Genomic DNA, 19,528 nt, shown 5'->3' with positions numbered 1-19,528 from the left:
AGTCTGTAGGACTGAGAAATGTGAGTGGTTTTTTGTAACGCGTGAGCATTTGGAGAACAATAGTCTTTAGTCTGAAGCTCAGAGGGATAGCTGGCACACAACTCGGTGTACAAACAGGTTTGACCAGACTTGATTTTACACCGTTAGTCTTCAGGAACAGGGATCAGGTTGCTCAAAGCCCCATCCAACCTGACCTTGAACACTTCCAGCGATGGACATCCACAGCGTCTCTGGACAACCTATTCCAGTGTCTCACCATCCTCATCATAAAAAATTCTTCCTTGTATCTAGTCTAAATCTACCTTCTCTTAGTTGACTGCAGCTTGTTTCTTCTCCATAATAGCATACTACTTGTCTATTTTATACAAAGCCTTTGTCTATTTTATACAAAGCCTTTATATAAAGCTGCTTTTCTAAACTGAGATCTGTAATGGCAGGATTACAAACCAGTCTGGTTTTAATTTAGAAGAACCGAAGTAGACATTCTAGTCTTGTAGTTTTAGCTTTCTTTGTATCTTAAAACAGCCAAGCAGATCTTGTTAAATAGTTAACTGTCCTTGCATCCAGAGCAGCTATGTTTTACAAAGTTTCAGCCTGGGACAGTTTTACAGTCACGTTATAAACTCAAACCCAGGAGCTGGTTTTAATAGGAATGTTAATAGGTCTGTAACCAGAGGTATGGCATGTGTTTCTATAACTTGAGCTATCAAATTTATTGCTCTTTTGGTACCTCATAAAGCAAGTGTTGGGATTTTTTAAAGAAGTTGTAACGAATCCCAAAATGATCGAATTCTGAAGGAAAACTACTCTTCTAATTTTGTGTAGGAGGTTGTTTTACCTTTAAAAACCTGTCCTGTAAAACCTTGTGAAAACTGACAGTACTCTGTACCCAGTACAGTCAGTCCGATGTTTGAGCCCACGTTTTCACCTCAATGTGATGAATAGGAAAAAAATTGTGTTTTGATGTCCATTGAAATTACACTGCCCAAGAGCACTTCTGTAGGTAGAAACTGATGTCTTTCATTGCTTTTCATTTGCTGCTCCCGAGGGATGTCTGTGGTCAGACATCTTCTAAATGCTTGTTGTGGTATTTTCCTGTCGCTTTTCTCCCTGTTCTTTTTCTGCCAAATAAAACCTGATGAATGTGTGTGTTAAGTGGATGGAATACAGCGAATTAATATTAAAGCAGGCTTTATTTTTGTTCTCCTTTACTAAAATATTTACTCATTTAATGGAATCACAGAATGATTAGAGTTGGAAGGGACCTTAAAGATCATCTACTTCCAACCCCCTGCCACGGGCAGGGACACCTCCCACCAGACCAGGTTGCTCAAAGCCCCGTCCAACCTGGCCTCGAACACCTCCAGGGATGGGGCAGCCACAGCTTCTCTGACCAACCTGGTCCTTGGTTTGTAGCAAATTTTCCCACCGTTTGTGTACGTAAGTTTGAAATAAAGCTTAGCGGTGTTACTAGTGACTTTGAGGTCGGGTAGGTTGTTCTGAAGGGGCAGAAGGGTTAAAAGTGGCCCAAGTCTGATCCTGAAAACTGCCATTTCATTCCTAGCAGTTTCACTACTGAAGGGCTTGGTCTGCCCGAATTTGTCCTGATGAAACTCCCCACCCTGCGGACATTTGGAGTTTCATGATGGCTATTTTATCCTCACAGGAGAGGAGCCCTGCAGTGAGGAGCATGTACAGTCATGACGGCTTGGTATTACTCTGCCGCAGGGGAGATTTGTATACCTGCTTCAGCTTTCAAGTCAAGGTTTATATGAAAACAGCTCACAAGCTCAAGAGCAAGGTCAAGAGTAAAGTTGCTGAGGGGTTCCCGGCATTTTCAGATCTGTATCTGTTGGTGTAGGGTGGATAGGAGGAAAGGTTTGAACGTAGGCGTAAGGTTGGCTTAATACATTTGTATTGATTGCCAGAAAAGAGAACGATAGAGCAAGGTACAAAAGCTGGAATGGTTTCTCGAATTTTCAGACAGGGGTATGAAACTAAGCTGGCACTTGGCAGGTGGGGGAGGTCCTTCAGGGGCCGGGTACGGGGGAAATGTTTGGGAGAAGTGTCTCCTTGGCCTGCTCTTCCCTGAGGGCAGGACATTACGGGCCTTTTGTCTGACCCAGGACTGCCAGTTTTAATGATGAATGCGATTAAACCGTTTATTCAAGAGGTAAACTGTTTATTCTAGACGTAAAGACATTCTACACAGATGGGCTGTTTGTTTCCTCTGTATCTTGTGGGTCTGAATTAGGAAGCCACTTAAGACCCTTGTGTTAGACTTCAAGTCCTGTTTTAGCCTCTAGCAAATGTTGTTATCTACAGTATGAAGATTTCAAGCCTTGATATTGCCGGTGTTGGATTCCTGTTAGCTGAGCTCATGGTGTGGTTTGACATTACTGGTGAACTGGTGTGATGGCTAGCTGCTGCAGGAGGGGAGACCATCACCCCCCCCCCCCCCCCCCGCACACCCCTGACCACCGGGCGCTTCTACTTCTCTTCCTCTGTGCTTGTCTGACATCTGTGCAGAGCTGCTTCAGGCAGCTGCAGTGTGAAACTAAGCCAACCCTGAACACCACATCGCCTTTTTTTCTTTTTTTCTGATAGTTTCCTGAACCGGTTGTCAGGGAGGTCGGCTGAGCACCGTGGCGGGTAATAGGTAGAGGTCGGCTGAGTGCTGTGTCTGGTGGAGGTTGGCCGAGCACTGTGGCAGGTGGTAGGTGGAGGTTTGCTGAGCACCATGGCGGGTGGTTGGTGGAGGTTGATTGAGCACCTTGGCGGGTGGAGGTTGGCCAAGCACTGTGGTAGGTGGAGGTTGGCTGAGCACCATGGTGGGTGGTTGGTGGAGGTTGATTGAGCACCATGGCGGGTGGAGGTTGGCCGAGCACTGTGGTGGGTGGTAGGTGGAGGTCGGCCAAGGACCATGGCGGGTGGTAGGTGTAGGTTGGCTGAGCACCATGGCGGGTGGAGGTCAGCTGAGCACCGTGGTGGGTGGAGGTCAGCTGAGCACCGTGGTAGGTGGAGGTCGGCCGAGCACCATGTCAGGTGGTAGGTGGAGGTCGGCCGAGCACCATGTCAGGTGGTAGGTGGAGGTCGGCCGAACACCATGTCAGGTGGTAGGTGGAGGTCGGCCGAGCACCATGGCGGGTGGTAGGTGGAGGTTGGCCGAGCACCATGGCTGGTTGGTGGCTGAAGCTCTGCTGTGGGGCAGCCAGGCGTTATGGGAGCTCAGCTGGAAACGTGGGTCTCTCTTCTGCCTCGCGGTGAAGTAAACTAAGGCTCAGGCGTTCAGTAGCAGCGCTGCTTCCAGCAGTTTCGTGTTCCTCCAGCCCCCTTGCGCAGGCCAGCTTTACTACCAGAAAGGCGTTCCAAGTACTATGCCAAAAAGATCAAGTTTATTTTATTTTTAACATCTCCAGATTTCCAAAAACTGTTTCCCTACTGGCTGCTCACTGTGAGGAGGAGGTACAGAATTCTCGGTGCACTTGTCCAAGCCCTGGAGCAAAGCCCTGCAGTTCTTTACTCTTTCCAGCCAGCAGACTGGAATGATGCTTGAGACTGTGTCAAGCGAGGGAGGAGGTATTGTTTGCTCTTTTTCTCTTGTACTGCTCTTGATTTCTCAGACACCATCTGCTTGTGGCTGATTAATTTGCAGCAGTAGCCAAGAGAGAGTTTTTTTCTCTTTTCTGTGAGATGCAGGCTCGTACCATGGCCCATGCCTTTGCCACCAGACTTGGAAATCACCTGGAAACTGGGCTAGTCAATGATAAAACTTAATGACTTAGTAGTTGATGAGAGGAGGGACAGTACTGTTCTTAGTAGTTCCTCAGTGAAAAATGAATTTATCTCTGAATGGTTTTGAGTCGCACTGCTTCCCAAAATAGCACAAAATGGGTGATGTGACAATGTCTTAGCTTTAAACAGGAGAGCCTGGTGTTGGCGTGCAGCTTCATAGTGGAAAGCCTCCAGTTGGGTGACTGGAGGCTGTCAAGGTTTCCCTATGCCGATCTTTAGAGGCTTGTTGTTGCAAGACCAGACTTGGCAGATTTTAGGGATGGGGACTCCTCTGTTAAAATTGGAAGGCGCAATTCCATCTTGAAGGCTTTGGCAGGGGCCTGTGTTAAGTCATTGAGAAACTAAAGGAAGAAGTCTTGCCAAAGAGACCACTTTTGTTAATGATTGTGGGGTTCAAATCCGGATCACTAGCTCCAAGGCGCTTGCAGTTTGTCTGGTAGTCATCTGGGTAGGTTTTTTGTGTTTGTATATGTATAACTATTTTAGGAGGGGACTCCAAAAAAGGCAACTAAATGTCCCTTAAAAACGAGTCTTTATGGATTTCTGGTAAGTACTCTGTGTGAATTGGTGTAAGATTAGGATGTAACTAAAATTAATTTATTTTTTGTTTCTTTCCCTTTCCTAGAATATGACAGATACCTAGCATCTAGCAAAACCATGGCAGCAGCTTACCTTGATCCGAACTTGAATCATACACCAAGTTCAAGTGCAAAGACGCACCTCAGTACTGGGATGGAGCGTTCCCCGGGGGCCATGGAACGAGTCTTGAAGGTTTTTCACTACTTTGAAAACAGCAGTGAACCGACAACATGGGCCAGCATTATCCGGCATGGAGATGCTACTGATGTCCGAGTAAGTCTGGTTTTAGCATTCTCACACCATCTTTAGGTTAAGTGTTAACTTCATGCTCAAAAAATGGGTGGTAAAGTCTAGAAGCAAACAAACACGGACTTTTGCAGTTTATTTTAAAAGAATCTTTACCTGTTGTATATTTTGAGTAACTTCAGAAAAAGCTTTAAGTGGTACCAACTTCCCTTGAGAACAAAAAAACCTGTTGTACGATTGTGTGTTATCTTGAAGACATGAGAACTCATCATATTTTTGCAGAAGAGAAACTTGAAATTTAGAACAGTGGTTATTGGTCTAGATACCGCTACTGATGTACGTCAGTTGACTTTTACTACTTTATGCTCCCCGAAAGCCTGTGTGACACCTCATGGCAGGGATGAGAGAGCTGAGATGGTGACATTAAATGACACTTTTCGTGTTAAAAAAAAAACCACACAATTTTTTACATTTTTAAATGCAAGATGTGGATATTTACATGTTTAAAATGCTTAAATGTAATTTGTACATGACTTTTTTTTAAAAAAAAAGTCTTGTTTGGAAACTCATTCCTCCACAGTGTGAGGAAATTGAGCTAAAGAATCCTTTTGCCACCCGGTTAGTCCCTTTGTCCGTCCCCCCTGCCACCCTGGTAGTCACCTGCCGCTTGTATTTGTACAATGTGGTGGTCCTATGCAAAAAAAAATCGAAAGTTGGGATTTTTTAAAGAGTAACTTTAAGTATCTGTAATCTTAGAGGTATGTGGAAATGCATGAAAAAAACAGTGTTTATTCTGAAGCATTCTTTCTAATGCTGAGACCTTTACTTACCATTTGCTACACTTACTCGTTCAATTTTTGAGGTGTTGCGGTATTTAAACTGAAATGAAGCTCAATTTAAAATGTCAAATGCTTTTAAAACTTTGTGATTTGCTTGTTTTTTAATTATCCTCCAGGAGCAGAATCCCGCATGGTGGTGGGTGGTGTGCGGGGTTGTTTTCTTCTGTGAGGTTCTTACTGTAGAAGCAGGTTCCCATCTGCTCGTTCCTTCCAACGTTTTTATTCTCTGCACGGTACCTCAAATTCCACTACAAAGACACGATTCCAATCTGCTCAGGGGAGAGTGTTGTCAGAGTTAAGGAGTTGTCTCCTTCTGCCCACTATTAGGTTTCCTTTGTGCAAGAGAAAAGTGAATAAGACTAAAGAGTTTTGAATGTTTTCTCTTCCTTTCTACTGCTTATTTTCGAGCATGGCTGCGTATGATAAGACCTAACAGCATTCCTAAGTGGAGTAGCTCTTGTGACAGTGGTCATAGACCTGTGAAATTCAAGGATTTTCATTGATGATGATCAGAAAATCTGTCTCTTGTCAATTTAATAAGCTCACATCTGCGTTTAGGGATAACTTGGTGAACAGACAGATTAGAGGTACAACAGTGGGAATCATTATCATCAATAGCATACACTTATTTTACATGGAACAGGGTTTTTTGGGTGCCGCTTGAAACTTCTTTGCTCCCTGGCTGAAGTGTAGTGGTTTGATATGTCTGACGTGATTGATTTGTTTCATAAAGCATGTTACTTTCTACAAGGGAAGAAAAACTATGTCTCGGTATGTTTTTAACCTTCCAAGTCTCTACTGTGGACAATGTCTAGGGTTCTTTATATGGTACTTGAAATCGAGGTTATCTTTCCAAAGAAGTATGTAGAAACTTGAAAAAACAAAAGCAGAGATTACATCTCTGGTTTCTCCAGCTCAGAAATACCTGTGGTTATGGGCTTTAAGGATCCCAAATTTGCAGTTCCTGTAAGAAAGTCAGTGCTGAGTTCAGTTTGCAGAGTTGCATGTCCTTATTTTAAGCAAAAAATGTGTCATTTTTAACAAAGGCAGGATCAAAAGAACGTGCAAGTAGCAGTTACTTGAGGCTTGCCTTAATTTTTAGTTTTCTTAAATGCACATTTATTTGGATGCTTTTTTGTAAAAGTAATGGGATTTTTGTATTGTTCTCCTTTCCTAATGAAAAAGAATATGATGGGTTGCTGTTAAACCTTGTTCTTTTAACAAATGTGGTTCCTTTTTTTTTTTTTATTTTGTTAAACTGGGGCAATGCCTGTTGAATGTGCAGGTACTGTGGTAGAGATCTAGTACTGATGTATTGTGATGTCCTGGCATTTATTTTAGAAACAGTAAACCGTGATTGAGTACAAGCCTGCATTCCATTGGACTGACTGCTGTTCAAGCAAGCCGAATGATTTAAGATTAAAATAGCCTTTAAGGTTTTTATGCCTTAGTTTTACCTCTTCCCCCCCCCCCCCCTTTTTTTTTTTTTTTTTGTGGAGGAGACAGTCTGCAATAGACCTTCCCTTTCTTCTTAATTACAAACTGAGGAGACTGGTGATGGTTTGGCTTTTGACTTGTTTCCAAGGAGCTCTTTAAGAACACTCAGAGGTGGTTGTCTTTGAGACAACTCTGCAATTAAAAGGAAAAGAAAAAAAAAAAAAAGGTTTTTCAGGACTACTCCCTGGTTAGCACAGCTTCTGGGATGATAGCCGAGGAACCTTTCCAGTATTCAGAGGAAGTCAGACTTGGTCTGAAATCTCCAGAAGAGCCAATTAAAGGTATTTCTGCTGGTAAAGTGGAAGACTTCGTGAAATGTACTAATACCAAGGGAAAGTAAGGGTGGAATTTTCTTTCCTGATTTGTGATTTCTAACATTTTCTGTTTCCAACAAAGTCAAGTTTGCCTTTGTCGATGGCAGGGATGTATTTCACAGTCAAAGAAGTGAGGAAAGGCCCTTTGCCCTTTAAAAAAAAGAAAGAAAAAGATCTTCTATGACTTCCTATGAGTGGAACCAGTGCTTTAGCTATATACATTATACACAAATCCTTGATCATGAGGGGAAACCCTTTTCCTTAAAAAACTCATGTTGTTAAGCTCAGATGAACAGATTTTACCTTTCTGTAAGAGTCTCTTAAGTGTCTAGACTAAAGGTACGATTTCCGTGCTGTTTGACTTGAAATATCTTTAACCACGACAGCAGTGTGGCTGTATGTAGGCTTTACTTCTGGCTGTGGACCTCTGTTTATTCTGGATGGATTTAGTCCCTCAAAGACAGCTGTTTCCTTTGAGGGATGAGTCTGTGTTCTGCAAAGGATTCAAGGGCAGCTTTTCAATTCTTGGAAATGCTTTCTTGGATTTCAAAGAACTGGCATGCTCCCTTTACCCCTTTTTTTCCTTGCTGTAATACTAAAGACATGCTTCACTTCCAAAATAAAAAAAAAAAAAAAAAAAAGAGGCTTTTATGAATGTGCAAACAGTGGTCTCCTGCTGCTGGAAATGCGTATATAGGCACACATTTGCCAGAGAAAGAAAGGTCGTTTATCTTCCCTATTTATCTTGGTATGTCTTCATTTGGATGTGCCCTCTACGTGCATATTCACAGAGAGGGATTTCCAGGGCTCTGAGGTTGGAGAGGATGCGGGACATGCTCTGCCCTGTTCGCAGCCCCAGGTGTGGCACGCAGGTACGTGGGTGTTGCTGAGATGGAATTTCTTTCTCAAGTACACCCGGAAAGTAAACGCTGCCACCGCATCCTGATCAGCAGTTACAAGTAAATCGCCTTTCTTTTTTCAGCAGATGTGGTTGAAGTAGAATTGTAACAACCGTATTTGATGGAGAAATGAATGCGCTGCATCCAGCAGATCGAGGGGGTAGGGAAGGGTTGGGTTTTTTAGAAAGCAGACATTTGGAAACCTTGTGTGAGCCCTTATAGGTGGCTTTCGGTGAAGTGCAGTTCTGCTCTGTGGTCTGCATTCCCACCCCAGAGGTGCCCAGCTCGCCTCCATATTACATCTTCTTTTAAACTTTTGGCCCTCAAAACCGATCTTAGATTCTGGAATGGTAGTTGTGAGGAATAAACACGGCATTACTTATGTGGAAATAACAACCAGAAATCTCAAACGCGGTCATTGCCAGCCCTGTGTCACACCTTGATTCTTATAGGGGTTTGTTTTCTTCCAATTTTGTAAGACTAGCTGACTAAAGCATAAACTGGATAGAGTTGGCATTAAAACTTTTAGCCATCAGCTTTGTCCTTACTAGGACTAGGAGCTAGGGAGAAGCATGGTTTGTCTTTGACACATAAAGAAAAGATGTCCAGGGCTCACTTTGCCTGTTCAGCATTCAAATGTCTTTTTTCTTCCTTTTTTATGCAGTACTGTGCCGAAATGTCAGCTGCTTTAATGTTGACAGAATAAGAGCTCAAAAAGCTGAAGGAAAAAAGAACATCATTAGCTAAGGATAAGGATATATCTGACTTAATGGACCCAAAAAAGTTTGAAGTCAAGGGGACGTGCCTTGGCTGTGTCCCATCCCTACATCAGGGGAAAAGACCAGTGCAAATTTGTCGGCTTCCCTACCCACCTGCAGAATCGTATTGTTCACAGGTAGAAGGCATGGGTGTAGGGTTTGAAGACTGTGTATTTCAGCCAGTTCCCTAATTTGAGCTTTTTGGAAGGAGGAGGGCTGAAGGACGTTCAACCAAGAGACATCACTAAAGCAGTTTATTAAACTGCATTACTGTGTTAGTATTTGTTTGCTTTTTACCTGTATGACTCTCATCCATATTCAGTTTTTATCTTCCCAAACCACTTGCAGTTTGCATGTCGTAGTCCGTCCTACAGTGTCTGTATTTTGTTCTGTTTTGGGTAGCTGTTCTTGCAGTATTTCCATTCCATCCAGGTTTGTTTACATTAGGCTCCTGAGTTTTTACGGGTATTTCTGCACAATGAATTGTTGCTGTATTCTACCCAGTAATAGAGGAGACCTGAGCGTTTGATTGGAGATCCAGTTTGTGGTGGAAGAATGGAAAGAGTCTCTAGCGCAGAGCTCTGCGACTCAGATGATATCCAGTTTCTTCTGGCAGCAGTGCCGGCTTCCTTCTTGCTGTTTGTTTTCTCATGCTGCCACCTTAGTTGTGCTGGCATAGGTGTTGTGACTGTTTGGCAAACTCAGTCCGAGTTAGAATGAATGACTGTTTTAGTGTTGTTTTTAATCCCGATCAGTTCCGCAGTCTTGTTGTCTGCATCGTCTTGCGCACTGACACAATTGAGAAAACTGGGGGAAGAAAGGAGATGCCTGCTTTTCTGGCACCCCGGTGTTACTGCACCAAAGGGAATAGGCTACTAAAGCCTTGTTTGTGAACACAGAATCATAGAATGGTTTAGGTTGGAAGGGACCTTGAAGATCATCGAGTTCCAACCCCCCTGCCACAGGCAGGGACACCTCTCACTAGACCAGGTTGCCCAAGGCCATGTCCAGCCTGGCCTTGAACACCTCCAGGGAGGTCCTTTGTCATCCACTGCAGCATTCCTGGTTCCCAAACGCATCCCAAGAAAGATATTGCCTATCTTGAAAAAGAGCAAGAGGTTTGTAAGTCTAACCTCAAGTCACTGAGAAGACTAACTTCTGGCCACAATTCCACCCGTTCATCTTCATCTCTGTCTTCCAAGTCTCTTCTCCTTTTTCAAACCCGCTGTATTTTGACCCGATAGCTGGACAAAAGGTAGCGGATGCTGTGGTTTGTCTGGAGCAGAGCTGGTATACTGATTCCAGTTGACTACCAGGTAGGCAGAAGTTGAACACGCCGCTTTCCAGCTGCTGAATGGGCCAGGTACACTTGGTTCCTCCTAAACCAAGCACGTAGCCTGAAGAGCGTTAGGGGATTGGGCATGTGGTTCAGCTGTTCTAATGTGTCTGCTGCTGTCTGTAAAGGAGAATGCAAATGTATTATACAGGAATATTTTTTTTAATCTACTGAGTTTCTCTTTTAAAATAGATTCTTATGATAATATAGTACAGGGGTAGCGGGTTGGTCACAAAATTCTTTCACATTCAGTGGAAAGAGCCTGTGAACACTAGCAGGACTCGAACCTCTGCCAGGTAAGTATTTTTGGTATTACAGAAATCTGCTGTATACAGCAATGGTTACATATCCAAGTCTAATTTCTACACATACACAGTAATACGGGTGCTTTGAGGCAGAGGAACTTTTTGATGTATAGAAGCAGACTGGAGTGCACTGATTTTGAACATCAATTAGATACGTGTGGAAATGTATAAAATCATTCCTGGTCTAGTAGAAGATGTGGAAAATAGGTACCATTTACCTTGTTTCTTCCCCCTTCCTCATGCCTACATGCATTTTAACACATGACAAGGCATAGTTGTACTGTTAGTTAATATGTGCCTGCCTTCTGCGAACTTGAAAAAAAGCGGCAAGAATTCAAAACTACGGACCTGCAAATGTAAGCAGTATTTTAAAAAAAAGGTGGATGGTACTGTGATATTCAGACTAATTATAATAGACAAAAATAACCTTGGTCTTTAGAATGCCTATTTTACTTGTGCAAATACTCTTGATATCCTTGGATGAGAGAGAGATGCAAAATAACATTTCAAAACCAATATAAATAGCCCTTTGGCGTTTTTCTGAACACACCTAGATCTACAGGTAGCTTCAAGTCATAGAACCAGGAAGTATCTCAAGTTGGAAGGGACCCATAAGGGTCATCGAGTCCAACTCCCTGCTCCTCGCAGGACTGCCTAAAACTATGACTAAGAGCATTGTCCAGATGCTCCATTAATTCTGACAGGTTTGGGGCCATTACTACTTCCCTGGGAGCCTCTTCCAGGAGCCAACCACCCTCTCAGTGAAGAACCTTTTCCTGATGTCCCATCTGAACTTACCCTGACACAGCTTCATTCCATTCCCTCGTGTCCTATCACTGGTCACCAGAGAGAGGAGATCAACCCCTCCACAAGTCAAGAGCACATCCTGCATTAACGTTTACCCATACAGGACTGGATCCAAGGAAGCTCCTAGACTTTGCAAGTGCAGCTGAGGGTAGTGAGTTCTGTATGTTAAGCTTCTGGAAAACTGAACTTACTGTCAACATTTAAAATACTGCTATGTTTATTGCGGAAGCTATACCAGCGTGCTGTAGGATCAGAAGAGTGCTGATTCAGCCGAGGAGACCAGAAGGCACGGCTGTACCGGCTCGTGTGTTTGTCAGTGCTGTCGGCATGTGCTTGGAGGTTCCCTGTGGAATGACGTGTGGATGTTGGGAGGCACTTTGGGTCACTGATGTGTGTACAGCTTAAGTGTGAGAGATGCTGAGCTGCTTATGTGGATGTGTTGCTTGAGTTGAGGGTGTCTCTGGGCTTGCATGGTGACAAAATCCTGGGCACCAGAATAACGTGTTTTCAGGCTGTAGTTTCAATATGTACTTGTTCCACTGGATCAGTTCCCCAATGTAGTTTAGCATGTGATGTACAAACGTGTTTGCTGCATCAGTGCAGGAGAGAGAAAGTAGCACGATAATGAGAGAGGGATGTGGGCTTTGCTCTCTGAATGTCAGACATAGTGTCATTGGAGGACAGCCTGCATTTTGGTGTGGTGAGGGCATTCTGGAGTTCTCCTTTATGGAAATTGTAAATTAATGTGCATCAGAACTTTGTAGTTTGCTTTTGTCCAGCTTTTCATTTAGGTTCCCCATGTAAATCTCTCATCAGGAATTACAATACTTGATATATAAATAGCATTTGACGTATTTGAAGTGCTTCACAAACGTTGACACAGTCTCCCTGTGTCAGAGGTGGTACTCAAAGACTTTTTCTAGTGCAAGACACTTTCTCCTTCCTACTAAATAAGGAAATTAGGTTTGTAGTCACACTGGGAGTATATTGTTCCAACTTCAATTTATTCATAGTAGCACATCAGCTTTGTTAATTTACAAGCAAGCAATTCATTTTCACTCATTTACAGAGGCAGAAGGTATTATTGATACATACTGGGAGAGCCTCGGGTATCCTGTGCCTCTCGGCCTTTCTCTGGTCTGTCTTGACTTTTCAACAGCCTCCTAAATACACTCTACTGTAAATTCTGTTTTTGGACACATTCTCCTAATTTAGGACAAATATTAATCTGTTTTTTCAAATTAGCTGTTTTGAATATCCATGGGTTCTTCAGACAGATGAGTAAAAATGAGCGCTATCCAGTTTCCTAGCTATTGAAAAAGCTTTTTTTTTTTCCTTCCCTCTGGGTTAAAGAGAGGGAAAGGTGACCCATCACTTACCTGTTATTGATAGGAAATTCCCCTAACGGCTTCCCATTCGCTTTTGCTCAGCTGTACTCACCCACTTTATGTTTGGGATGTAAATGTTAGCTCTGGAAACCTAATTAAAGTCAATGTGATTAGTCAACAGGGTTCAACTGGCATATGATTGTGTGACGTCCTTACAGGTGTAGGGTATTTATGAGAATGGCAATAGACACATGAAAACTCTCATAGACCTTTATATTCATGTTGGTATCCTGTGTACACTCAAAAGTGAAATCTCCTTCTGGAGTAGGTTCCTGCTGGAGTCAAGCTCTCCTGTGAGCATTTCTAGCTGTATTAATTTGAGGTCATAAGTTTGTAATCAAGGTTGAAACTGTGGTGTTCCTGACCTGTTTTTTTTTTTTCCACTCCGGAATGCGTCTGAGGAGCTGAAAGGCAGGTTGTAGTCAGGTCTGGAGAGATTTCAGACGTCTTTGGCTATGCTTCCAGTTACTGTTCGTCATGACATATCTCAGCAGGATGTCTTAGTCGCTATTGTGTGGTGGTTAAGCAGTTAAATTGTTCGTCTGGAAACTTCTGATTAAGCATTCTGTTCACTACCATGAAGAACATCAGGCGTGTTTCTGGCAAGGCTCCTCACATTGCGACCACGAAAGAGAAGCTGTCACCCATCCTGGAGTGATGGCGGTGGCTTTGTTTGATGCTCCAAGTGTCTCCACTTGGTCTCTGGAGGCTGTCCAGAACCCGAGGAGACGCTACGGGCTGTTTACTACCCGCTTGGAGTTAAATACACTGACCCGATTACGGGTGCGGTGCCAGTGCAGCTCGTGGAGATTAATCTTGTGCTGTTTGGAAACAGCAGCCAGATAAAACGAACCCCGTCCCGCTGCACGGGAACTCACTACGCTGTTCACGTGCTGAACGAACCGCGCTGTGGTGGTGCTGGGTTATGTTGGTTGAAGGTGCGGCTCTAAATGTTTTAAAATTCAACTTCTCTGGTTTATTAATAAAAAAGTAAATAAGCAAAGAGATGTTTGACTCGAGAGGCTTCCCCTGCAGACCAGCCGTTTTGAGTGTCGTAATCACCACATTTCCTTATTTCTCTGGGTTTTTTTTTTGATTCTGGCTACGGTTTGTTAGTGTCTGGAATGAGCTCGCTGGCATTCTGCAACAAAGAGAAGAGGTGCTTGTTTTGCATAAAGCATCAGTTCTTCCTTTCTGGGCCTACATAAGTTTTTTCAAATGTGTTTTCAAGCACTTGCTGTTGGTCTCCTTTGCAGCAATGCTGCCATCCTCTTAGTGTTTACGTTAAAGCCGACTTTTTCTTGAGTTGAAGTATGTGCTAATTGTTGCTAATTATTTTCTTGGGGTGATACCAACGACCTGGCCAGAAGGGATGAGGTTACCCTTCTTACATTATTTAGAAAATACATTTACTTTCTTGTTATTATTAACTTTTGATTCTGTGATAGGTTTAGAATTGATTGGTAGTATAAAAAGGACAGAAGCTTTAAAATCTCACGTGCTTTTGGTGGGAATTAAGACTGACTTTTTCAGTCCTTTTGAAATCCCAACCTGAAAATTAGAGAGGTTCTGAGAGGTCTGACTTGATTCTTCCCTGAGTAAATACTAATGCTTTCAGCTGAGCCTTATTCATCAATATTCTTGGTTCTTCATGGTCATAGATAATTTTGCCTTAATTTTTTTTTTCTTTCCATAGCCATTTCTTATCACAGCAGGCATAATTGCCTTTTAAAAACAATTACCTCCATTTTCATTATCAACCGACGTTATCAGAGGTGGGGGGAGGGGTGGATTTCCGAAAACAAACGCTGCATGTTACGTGCTCTATTTATTCAGAGTGTAGAAAGAGATGAAAATGAATGAACCTCTTCTGTCTGCATGTGTATAGGAAAGCTGGCGGTGTTCCCTTTCAAGGAGAGCACGCTTGCCAAAATGTTAGGCTTCACTAACTAAGCAGAGATTGTCCTTTGGGTGAAGAAGAGGTTAAATGTGCCTCTGTCACTTCTGAGAGTACTTGGTTGTGGTTATGCGTTTCCTGGGATACAGGCAACTGTTCTCCTTTGCAGTAATTCATACAAAGACCCTTAAATACAGGCAAGAAACAAACTCAACCAATTTTTGTACGGTGTGATCAATGCATTTAATTCAGATTTAAAACTGTTCACCGACCTGATCTTTGGAACTTTCTGGGGAAGGTTACAAAAAGTTAACTGCTTTAAGAGGAGACAGGATGAGTAACTGGAAGAGTTTCATTGAGGGTTGATGAATGACGGAAACAATGCTTGGCTCAGGAAACCCGCTCGGATAAAAATAGTCCGAGGCTGGGAGCACACTTAGAGGAAGCGTCGTATGTGCTTGCCTGGTGTCGCCTCTTCCCCCGGCATCCGTTTGTGGTCACTGTGGTTCTTCCTTCAGTTGTGTCACCAGCCTACCTGCAGGGACATTACTTGCGTTTGCATCAGGCATTTGTTCCACCAACTTGGGCACCTTCTGGCTGCCAGGACCCACCCGTTGCTGGTGTGGTGCTGCCAACTGGGCGTGCCACTTGAAAACTTCCTTTTGCCAGTGTGTTTTGCAGTCTCCCTCCCACGTGATGCAGTCTTCTCCAAGCATCTCACATGCTTTGCTGTTTGTGTCCATCTTCCTTCAAGTGTAGGGCTTCCAGCTTCTGGGCATGGGAGGAGGGTGTTGGGAGGCACTGCTGGCACTGAAGCAAACGATGCTTCTGAAGATGCTCATACTGCTGCTGGTGGAGACAGGGTGCTGGGCTTGATGGAACCCCTTCTGACTGAGACTGAACTTCCTAAATATGGCTTGTGTTTCCTTCTCGTAGCCTTGAAAGATTTTTATTATTTTTTTTTTACATCTCACTATGCACTATGTTGCTTCTGGAAGATTATTTAAAGGTTGCAGTTTGATAAGATGTGTGAGCTGATCTAACAGCTCACTGTCACCTCACCAAAAGCATCATTCCACTCCTACATGTGTCATCTTCCCCCTCTATTCAGACTTAGTGCTTCCTTAATTCTCTTTTTGCAGTTAGTTTTCTGCTTGCTTAATTTGCAGAATCGGGGTCTTAAACAAGTTCTTTGGGATGTAAAATACTAAATTTGGGGAAACAATGTCATCCTGTTAAAAACAAAACAAAAAAATGACAAAAACAAACAAACAAAACCCAACTGAACAAACAAACAACAAAAAAAAACTCATAAAAACCTGTTTGTCTATCTCACTCCAGTAGCCCACCTCCGGCTCCTGTAGAACTTACCACTGGCTACATGATGATGTTTTCTGAAATTCTGAGCCAGGATCAGCAGCTTGTGCACCTGTGTGTGTATATACGTGCATGTGTATGTATATATGTGTGTGTATACACACACACACACGCACGAGTATTTTCAGTAGGATATTTTCAGACAATTGCAGGGTGAGAAGCGAAGGACTATGAATTCCCAAGAGAAGTGTCTGGGAGCAGTGATAGCCCCGGCTCCTGCTGAGCTCTAAACGCTGTGCCGGCAGGATCTGCCGCCTTGCAGAGACGAGCGTTACCTTCTACTGGGTGGTGAGGCAGCAACTCTGATCTCCTGCTGACTTTCTAATCTGGGTAAGAGCAGGACAGCCTGGCACGTGGCACCCGAAAGGTTGCTAATCCACCATCTATTAACACGCTTGAATTTTAGTTGCCATGTGTTAGACCTTTCTAGGGTCTAACACGGAAGGGAAATGGCAGTCTTGTTATGTTGGGGTTTTTTTCCTTTCTTGCTCAGATTATGAAATTTACTTCAGGGCAAACAAGTATAGGATACTTGTTTTGTTTGAGAATCTTCCCAAATAGCTGTCTCTTCCCTCATTTTATAAGGGATCTGTGCTGTATCTCAGGAGAAAATGAGTGGTGGAAAGAGGGGGAAAGAAACCAAGGGGGTGTGACGTGACCTACTAAATCCTGGCTGTTGAGGCACTAAATAGGATGAAAGTCTAAGATGATTTACCAGTTGTAGACGGAGAGTGACTTTTAAAGGCTGGTGGTGGGTTTTTTGAACAAATACATCTTGCTTTCATGCACAAATCTGCTTTTTATGTTTTGGCTTTTATGTTATTCTGTTTTACGCAGAGGAAATAGTGGCTTAATTCTGGTAAGATGCATGGAAACGTATTTACTGATGGTTTGTGAAGCCAGGCTGGTAAGACTTTAGAAATTGTAAATGGTTGTCTGAAACTGTAGCTTATAATTGAACATGTTTAGTATTCTTAATAAAGGCGATACCTGATTTATTGCTTAGTATTTTGTATAGGGTATTACATGGTAATATTTTTAAATTAAAAAAAAAATACCTATTGCATTTTACGGCTTGTAAGGAGTGTATGTTTCTCTGTTTTAGGGCATAATTCAGAAGATTGTGGACAGTCACAAAGTGAAAAATGTGGCCTGCTATGGGTTACGGCTCAGTCATCTGCAGTCGGAGGAGGTTCACTGGCTACACCTGGACATGGGGGTGTCCAATGTGAGAGAGAAATTTGAACTAGCCCACCCCCCAGAAGAATGGAAGTAAGAGTATAAATCTGTTCAGTTTCAAAATCAAGTCATATAAGTTTTTTTGCCTTGTCATGAAAACCAACTCTATAATTTGCTTTATTAAGGAAGATGCGCTTGCGGTGGAATAGAAGTGATGGAACAGGAAAAATCCCCACAACTTTTCACATCAAAGAGCTTTAAGCAGTGAAGAACACTTTTGTTGTTGTAATGGGCTTCCTGCAAACTGAGGAGGACAGATGAGTGTTCTTCTCTGGGATTTAGAGGAGGCACAAAGTAGGAGCAGAAATCTAGTCATTTGTCCTCGAAAACCTGCAGAACTTGTGATATATCTAGTGAACCAGCCCCATCTCAGGTTTTGTCATCCTTAAAAGTTTTAGGACAGAAATCCTATTCCTATTTGTGGTATAAGCACACCACTGAAAATTTACAAGGATAAATCTTGTTATTTAAATGAAAACAAGAGACTATTGTTAAGTACTGATTGTATTTAGATATAGACTAAGTAGGAGGAAGGTAATTTGAAAAGAGTGAAATGCAATGAATAGATCGGTTTATCCCTCCTCAGTTGTAAAACTATTTATTGGGTAATGAATTGAGGCCCAGAGCGATGAGTGACATCTGCCTTTCTTCTAACTGGGATCTTCAGTTATTCCAGGAGCAACGAAGAATAGAAAGGTAACTGCAGAAATTGGTGGTTTTTTCATAGCCTATGTACATTTGCTGAGATATTTCCATGATACCGGTTAGTTGGTTAAAAGAAGTGGTATGACCTGTGCTCTCTGAAGGCTGAGTTTTCTTCAGCTCTTTAGCAGAGTAAGCTGAAAAGGCAAAGAGCAAGAAGATGCTGCATGCTCTGGAGAGGAAGAAGGGAAAGATTGTCCACTTTCCTGGTAGAAAGACAAGAGGAAACTAGGATTGTTTGCAAAAGGACACAATAGTCTACTAGAAAAGATTGGGAGCTCAGAGTTTTAAAATACCATTAAACTATGGTTACTAGTTCATTGTGCATGTTTTTCTGTGGTTTATGTTCAAAACCACAACTTGTGCAGAATTTCCTAGTTATTTTAAAGGCTACATATCTTCTGCAAAATTACAGTAAATAGCCTATATTCGATTTCTTGCAAATTGAGTTAGTATATACTAGCAGATGTCACAATTGCTGATCTTCAGTTTATAAATTCTCTTTACAGGCCCAGTATTAACAAATGCAACAAATTCAAACAAATTAGGAGTGTTTAAAACTTAGGTTTCAGACATGTTGCACATTCTCTTCTGTGCATGTTACACTTAATTGTTTTGGGGATGTGCATCAATATTTTTCCTTTGGCACCTTATAAGAAAGGTGTCTCACAGCTTAGGAAGTAGGGTATTCCTGAATCCTTTCCATGATAGTAGTGCTGCGCATAAGATGTGAATAATTTATGGAAATTTGTTACATAGTGTACAAGTGTCAGTTCCAGTTTTATTAGGCAGTGGAACTCACATTGCACACATTGCAGAACAAAGTTAATCAGTTTTAAAAGTTAGACGATTGTTTTGAAGTTTGTGGACAGGAATTGTATAAAATACTCATGAAAGAGCTATGATAAAACGTAAATTATTCAATACCTTTCCAGAGTGTCATTGAATGTTTTATCAAATACATACAGCCTGACATACCTTTTAAACCCATGGAGATTTGCTGTGCTTAATCAAAACGCTGCTGTCATATTTGTAATACCATAACACAGTGTGTTTAAGATCATATGACAGTACTTGTAAAAATATTTAGATTAGTAAAGGGGGAGAAGTCTTGGAATGCTTCTTAAATTAAAAGCTTCCTATAGTGTTAGTGAATCAGTAACTGACTCCCGTGTGATTATTTTTATTGTTTTTAAATAATATAAATTAAAAGGGCTGTTTATTCACAGTGTTCAGAAATTAGATCTCAGACATTCTCCTGGACTAATCCAGATACTAGAAGTTAGACTGATGGTCAACAGGCTGTACACAAAAGTTACCAGAAAAAATCCATCTCCTGTATATGCAGTTTTTGTTTGGTGCTGTGGTGTTTATAATCCTGCAGAGGATCCGCTAGTGAAGGGGAGAAACAGGGATATGACTCTGCTTCAGCTGGCACAGCTGTAGTTAGAACTTAGGAAGAGTAAATAGTAGTGGACTTTAGGGCAACAAGGTCAACCAAAATTCTGTCACTCCAAATTTTGTTCCCTCTTCCCGTGGCCAACAGTTCA

The 19,528-nt window shown here is 42.3% G+C and overlaps 1 protein-coding gene across 1 annotated transcript in view; it reads left to right on the top strand.

Moving 5' to 3' along the window:
- The window catches only part of PTK2 (protein tyrosine kinase 2), a 165,846-nt gene that overhangs the window by 26,861 nt on the left and 119,457 nt on the right, over positions 1-19,528 (top strand). The window contains exons 2-3 of the mRNA XM_082498859.1: positions 4,421-4,647; positions 17,143-17,309. Of these exons, the coding sequence (XP_082354985.1) occupies positions 4,453-4,647; positions 17,143-17,309 (362 nt within the window). The 5' untranslated portion in view covers positions 4,421-4,452. The remainder of the gene's footprint in view (positions 1-4,420; positions 4,648-17,142; positions 17,310-19,528) is intronic.

This window comes from Vanellus vanellus (genome assembly GCF_965231255.1).
Source record: "Vanellus vanellus genome assembly, chromosome: 2".
Classification (NCBI taxonomy): domain Eukaryota; kingdom Metazoa; phylum Chordata; class Aves; order Charadriiformes; family Charadriidae; genus Vanellus; species Vanellus vanellus.
This window is presented reverse-complemented; position numbering and strand designations above follow the sequence as displayed.